Source organism: Poecilia reticulata, linkage group LG3 (assembly GCF_000633615.1).
Source record: "Poecilia reticulata strain Guanapo linkage group LG3, Guppy_female_1.0+MT, whole genome shotgun sequence".
Classification (NCBI taxonomy): Eukaryota; Metazoa; Chordata; class Actinopteri; order Cyprinodontiformes; family Poeciliidae; genus Poecilia; species Poecilia reticulata.
Window position 1 is genome coordinate 14685157 of NC_024333.1, and position 7165 is coordinate 14692321.

Consider the following 7165-nt stretch of genomic DNA (forward strand, 5'->3'; position numbering starts at 1 on the left):
GTCAGAAAGACGCATTTAGTTCAGTGTCCATGAGATGATATTCAGAAAGGATCTTTTATTTGATTGATTTTAGTTTCCTCTGTGATGAACTCTTTGCGTAAAGTCTATCATGTCTCCATGTGCGMCAGTCAAAGGTGTTAATTATAACATGTCAAATGACAGAGGGRCTTAAAAAATAACCAAATATTCAGTTTGATTATTTTTTATATATATACTGCTCAAAAAAATAAAGGGTTCCCTTTATTTTTTTGAGCAGTGTATATATATATATATACACACACACACACACACATTATTCTTGTTTCTTTTGACACCATTTAGCTGAATCTGCTGAAGGAAATACATCAGGATGAACTAGGCCGCATCTCTGAAGACTTGGAAGATGAACTGGGAGCTCGGACCAATATGGATAAGAAACTGGCTGAGCTTCGAGCTGAGGTAAGGTAACAGGACTGCAAGGACAGGTGTGTGGGATGTTGGATGTGTGTGTGTGTGTGTGCGTGTGTGTGTGTGTGTGTGTGGAGGGGAGCGAGGGTTGTGTGTGTGTGTGTGTGTGTGTGTTAGGAAATTTCTTGACCTTGAGCCCATGGATTCCACTTTATTGATATCAACTGGTGACAGGTGTTTCATCATGATGAAAAATGCACAATGACCACCAAGTTGTCGCTGGATTCTTGCATTAGTCTTTTCATAGGAAAGGAGACAGATAATTTTATCACTAAGACATAATAAAACAAAGCAAAAGAAGTACACATTTTGAAAATAAAATAGTAAAAGTTTAGTAAAAACAGTTTTTACAAGACTTTACCCCATCCTCAATAATAGAAAAATATTTATTATAGCAATCAAACCCTTCCACTAACTGCTGCTCCAAAACATTAACAGCACTTGCAGTCAAAGGAAAGATGTCGGCAAAACTGAAGGATTACTTTAAATCTATATCTGCCATAGCTCTGACATATTTTTGGTCTTATATGTAGGTTCTTGCACACCAAAAAAATCATCAAGTTCTAGAAGCAGCAAAAACGTCCTGGCAGTGTTTTGCTTCCAGGCTGTGCTGTTGACAATCAGCTCATCAGCTGGTCTTTCATTTGAAAATGATGTGGTTGTTATAACAGCTGACAACCAATCCAATAAGTTATGCTTACACCTGTCATAACAAATGATAACAAATTTTGCTGGGTGATTAATTCTCCCAGAAATTAATCAATATGACAATAATATTGCCATTTTGAGGCAAAAACTATTAGCATAAAATGGCATTAAAATGCAAATATGCCCTTTCAAAAATAATTAAGTTAATTTCTAAGGAACATTTAACACTGTAACTGGAAGACATTTCAAATATACAAAATATATAAACCATAAATAAATGAAACAGATTTTGAAGTCTCTGTGAATAAATCATTTGGCTCAAACAGGTTATATTGCCAAGTATGACTTTTGTGGGGGGTCTGCACAGTGGCGCAGTTGGTAGAGCTGTTGCCTTGCAGCAAGAAGGTTCTGGGTTCGATTCCCAGCCCCGGTCTTTCTGCATGGAGTTTGCATGTTCTCCCTGTGCATGGTGGGTTTTCTCCAGGTACTCCGGTTTCCTCCCACAGTCCAAAAACATGACTGTCAGGTTAATTGGCCTCTCCAAATTGCCCCTAGGTGTGAGTGTGTGTGCATGGTTGTTTGTCCTGTGTGTCTCTGTGTTGCCCTGCGACAGACTGGCGACCTGTCCAGGGTGACCCCGCCTCTCGTCCGGAACATTAGCTGGAGAGGCACCAGCAGCCCTCCCGACCCCACCAAGGGACAAGGGTGCAGGATGGATGAATGGACTTTTGTGGGGAAATTCTACTGTGTAATGTAATACACAAATGTTTGCAGCATTTTTCAAAGTGCTGGCTTTTCAGTTAGATTAAATGGGCATCATCTCTTGCAATTAAGCAAACTCTTAGTACGCATTATTTTGCATTGGCCTTCTGTATTTAAACACCTCAATGAAAATAGACTGTCAGTCATTCGAGGCACGTGAATGAAACTTTTTGACATTCAGTCTCTTTTGTAGGAAGAGAGATACGATGAAAACCAACGAGCAATATTATATCCCTCATTTTCTTATTGAGCTCATTTTATTTTATCATCTGATTAATTTATTGTTTAATGTGACAGGCATAGCCATACTGACAGTTAGCAGTGAGCCAATTTTGTTTGTTTGTTGTTAGTTTGAGAATAATTCACAGATTGAAGACCAGATTGAAGCCAGTTAGGCTGACTACTTAGGTGTCAGAAGTCTCCAGTGTTTCACTCAAGCCAGTGTCTAATGACTTCCACATCCAGCTTTAGCTTTAGCCCCTTGCATTTCTGTCCTTTGTTCTGCGTTTTTCAGCTGAGCATCTGCTATGTTCTGTGCATCTATGCAACGCTGGATGTGTGGTATCAGGACGTATCTAATACTGACTGCATGTCTCCATCAGATGGAGAGACTGCAGGTGGAGAACGCTGCAGAGTGGGGCCGCAGGGAGCGCTTGGAGACGGAGAAACTGGCCCTGGAGAGGGACAACAAAAAGCTGCGGGCTCAGGTGGAAGACCTGGAAGAGCAGCTGGCCAAGAAACGTCGGCAGGCCGCCTCGGCACTTGACACAGACTTAAAAGCCATCCAGAGCGAGTTATTTGAGAGAAACAAAGTGGGTACCACAAACCTGTAAGCAATCAAAAATTGTTTTCACAGAATTTACAGTAGTAAAGTAAAAAACGTAAATTAAAAGTAAATTAGTAAATTTATGATTAGTTTTCTGCTTCTTTGCTTGGTATATGGTAGAAGGCAATGGTCAGACTCAACGCCCATGACAAACAAGTGCTTCAGCTTTGCCACTCCCTCTGGTGGTGGCTCAGGGGCATTACAGGTCCAGGTTGTCATACATTCACTGACTTAAGGTTAAAATGACATAGGTAACTGACTTTGATTTGTTGCGCTTCCTTCTCTGACCCAATGGAGGAGCCAGTGACACTACTTTAGTATAGCCTATATCTAAGAAATGGAAGACAGGGTGTGTGCTGCCCTGCTCTTTGTTGAAATAAGCATTGCCATTTCCAAACTGTGATTATATGTAGTAGTTGAGTTATTATGGCATCTGCAGTTATTCACATTTGTGCAAATGTGTCCAAAAAACTATGTTGTGAATCTTTCAGTTCAGATTGTTGTGCAGCAGTGGCTAAATTTCCTGGTTTAGAATACAAGCTATCATGTCTCCCTGCTGGAGGGGCAGACATAAATATGGTTACAAAACCTTAACTGCTGGATTTCAATGTCATCCAACTCCTGCCACTGAAACGTCATGTATAAAAAAAAACTCAGATGTTCGACTGACACCTACATGTGAAGCCCATCTTATCTACCTCAACAAAGGTTTAAAAGTCAACCGCTGTCCTCTTCTGCTCTGCTGTAAGAGAGGTTTGACTGACAGACCGACACCAACAGATCATGTCTGCATGTTTGCAGTTAAGAATAGTCACCCACTGCTGCCAACTTAGCCACTTGCCATGTCTGATGTTGTTCTTGCCATATTTAGCAACATTTCAGGCAAAAAGTAACTTTCAGGATCTGTGGCTGTTTGATTTTATGTTATTGTAGGGATGTTATTACTATTATTGTTATAAGTGTCTTACCATATTGGTGGATTTTCTTAGCTTTCCTCAGTTCTGCTCATCATTCCTTGACCACACAGAGCGTTTTTGATAAACAAGATCTTTCATCTTAATGTCAAACCTTTCTTTGTGTTTGAATGTGTATGTGGTACATTGGTGAGTTGACTTGGATCAAGGACATAAACAACATTATTACAAGAGTAATACAAGACTAGTTGCCCTCCATCATCTTGGAGGGCAAATAAAGATGATGATTTGAACCTACAGCTCTGACCAACCTACAGTGGGAGTACCCAGTGTGGCTGAATGATGCACTGAATTGACAGCACATTCTGTGGTTTATTCAGATCGATTTAAACTTATGAGGGTGGACCTGAGAGTGGAGGAGAACAAGGAAAAGCGAAGAACTGGCTGTGTGACTGTAGCTGGTGCAACCAAGAGCATATCTCTGTACGGAACAGCTCAGTAGCAAAAACATGGAGGAGCTTGCTGTTGCTCTTCTTCATCATTGCACCAAACTAGAGGGTGTTTAGTGGGCTGTTGTACGTACATTCCTCAGCTCAGCAGCTGCACCATATATGTTTCTGGAATTTTAATCATAAGATTATTCTTGTGCAATAAAATTCAGATTAATATCAGGGAGTTTTCTGCCTTTTCTCTGGTCATGCCAATTAATGTGACTGACCCTGCAGCTCTCATCTGTCTTCTAGTTCCCACTGATGCAGGGCCTTTTGCCTTTATACTGCAGAGCAAGTTGACAGAAGCTTCTTGGAAGCTCTGTAGGGGGAGCCATTAGGTGCGAGGCAGTGAAGTGCCAAAATAAATCAACAACATCAAGCATGAAAGTGCAGTTGAAGATACTGCATAATTAATGAATCCCATTATCTTCAAGCACAGATTTTCCATTGTCAATACCAGTGCAGATCTATAGTTGGGTGTGGCTTCAACCCAACCAGGACCACAACTTCCCACAGTTCCATCCTGAAAGACCAAATGTATGCAATCCAAAAGTTCCGCTGAGACCCATTAATGTGTCTGTTGGCAGCAGAGGCTGGATGATGTTTGCTGCCCTGCAGAGAAATGTCGAGGAGAAAGCTCCAACTGTATATCTGTGCTGTAAACACACTAAAAGAAAAAGTTTGACTTTCATTCTCATGAGCAGAGGTCGACTGCAGGCGAGCTGAAAATGAGAAATCCTTCTTGTTTCAACAGAAACAGAAGAATCATCTACAGACATGCATCTTCTGGTGATTTCCTGGATGTGGTTTTATTATTCTGCTGCATTTATTTCTGATGGATGTTTCAATATAACCACGTGGGCTTGAAAGGACAGAACAATGAAAATTATTAAAATGGCATTTTAATAATTTTACCTTATATTTAGATTTTTTGACAGTTTTATTCCATTTAATTATTGCTATTGATGTCCACAAAAGTCAAACATTATTGTTACAAACTGGCTGGGATTAAATGGGTTCTGCTTCCTAGAAGTCATAAAATTTCAAGATAAAGATGTTCATATTGTAATACTTCTTTTCATATGCAAATATAGAAATTAAGGTGTAACTCTTGGGGGGTTTTGGGGTTGTTTTTTTGTTTTTTTTTAGATTTTAGGATAGTTTTGCGTGTCAAAATACTAATTTTCACATGTAACCCATAAAAAGGTTACATGTGCTAAAAAAAAACAAGTACTACATTTAGCTTCAAATAAATGCTAAATCCTGGTATTTAATTATTTAATTACAATGGAGACTATGGAATTGGTCAAGTTCAGTCTCCTATTTTTTCTGTAACTTAACCTTGAACCTATTAAAGAAGTTGTGTGTGTTCTTCAGGCCTCAGACAGTTGAGCAGATAATCAGAAGTGTCATGATCCAATTGCTATGTGCTGCGTTTGCAGGAGTTGGCTGATCTTCGTCATGTTCATGCAAAGCTCAAGAAGCAGTTCCAGGAGCGCACTGCGGAGCTGGCCCACGCCAACCGGAGGGTGGAGACCCACGACGCCGAGGTCAAGAAGCTCCGTCTGAGGGTGGAGGAGCTGAAGAAAGAACTGGGCCAGGCTGAAGACGAGGTATGAACACATTTATGTTCATCTTTTGGGCCTGGGTGTCAAATATTTATAATATTTTCAAGACTTTGTGTATTAAATTAGTAGAAGATATGTTGCTTTAAATAGCTTTTTTAAAACTTATGCAACAGCAGCACAAATAGCTTGGTATGTTAGAGTGTGATGCATCTCAATCTGTCAGATTCATTGTCTAAAAATATTCACCCCCTTGGATGTTTTACCCTGTTATTGTGTTTATTATTTTTTATTATGTTGATCATAAATGATCAACATAATAACATACTGGCTTCTTTTTGACAAAAAAAATTACAAAATGTTTAATATCAAAGTGAAAACTGATTTCCACAAAGCAATGACAACTAAAGCAATATATAACATGAAATACTTATGTAAATTACATAAATATTCACTCCTTCCAGTCAATATTTAGTATCCGCACCTCTGGCTGCCACCCAGCAGGTCTCAGTCAGGCTCATCTGGATGTAGGCCTGTTGCAATAAGGAGTAAATCAATCACAATAACAAGTTTTACTGAACAATGAATTCTCATTTTACTTGAAAATGAAGCCATTTTCAAGTAAAATAATGGTAATGACATAATAATGCAAGAACACATTCTCAGAGGTCAATAAACTGTAAATTGTAGAGAACATTTAACACTGGAACAGGAAGACATTTTAAATATACAAAATAAACAAAACAACAGAAACAACAAGTAAAACAAATTATGAAGTCTCTGTAAACAAAACTGTCCTTCAAAAAACAGGTAGATGAGACCAAAGCAAATTATGGATATTATTGAGCTTGTTTTAATTAATCATGCAATTAATTGATTTATTGCTTATAAAAGTAGGCATGTCGCATCATTTTCTTTTATGTGATGAATATACTGAAAACCATCACAGCTCTCTGTATGCATGTGTGCGTGTGTTTGTGCATGTGTGTGTGTGTCCAGCTGGATGAATCTCATAACCAGACAAGGAAGCTGCAGAGGTCTCTGGATGAGCAGGTAGAGCAGAGTGAGAATCTGCAGGTTCAACTGGAACACTTACAGTCGAGGTGAGATGTACACACGCCCGCCGCGCACACGAACAACAGGGACTTTGCATGGACTTCCATTCATTTTTCATCTATTTCTACAGAGTGCCCCTAAACCTAACTATTACCAGTACATGGATAACACTAGCCTAAAGTAAACTTAATACACACCTTAGTTCTAAACTTAACCTTTAGATTAAAAAAATAACTTTTTCTCATGGGGCCCAAGCTTTGGGCTCCATAAGGAGCAGGTGGTCCCAACAACATAGTATTTGTTAGGAAAATGGTTGTTACAATCTATTAAACACAATACCATATATATATATATTTTTTAATTCCCTTCTCACCCTCCGCGGGTGGTCTGTTTCATCCTCTGAGCTCGGGTCCTCTACCAGAGGCCTGGGAGCTTAAGGGTTCTGCGCAGTATCTT

The 7165-nt window shown here is 39.3% G+C and overlaps 1 protein-coding gene across 3 annotated transcripts in view; it reads left to right on the plus strand.

The window, feature by feature from the left end:
- The window catches only part of ccdc102a (coiled-coil domain containing 102A), a 94709-nt gene that overhangs the window by 77957 nt on the left and 9587 nt on the right, over positions 1 to 7165 (plus strand). For all 3 annotated transcript variants that reach the window (XR_001776476.1, XM_008405025.2, XM_008405027.2), the window contains exons 6-9: positions 322 to 438; positions 2460 to 2669; positions 5531 to 5701; positions 6653 to 6756. Coding sequence is in view for 2 of the 3 variants with exons in the window: in XM_008405025.2 (XP_008403247.1) it covers positions 322 to 438; positions 2460 to 2669; positions 5531 to 5701; positions 6653 to 6756 (602 nt within the window). In the remaining variant the exon portion in view is untranslated. The remainder of the gene's footprint in view (positions 1 to 321; positions 439 to 2459; positions 2670 to 5530; positions 5702 to 6652; positions 6757 to 7165) is intronic.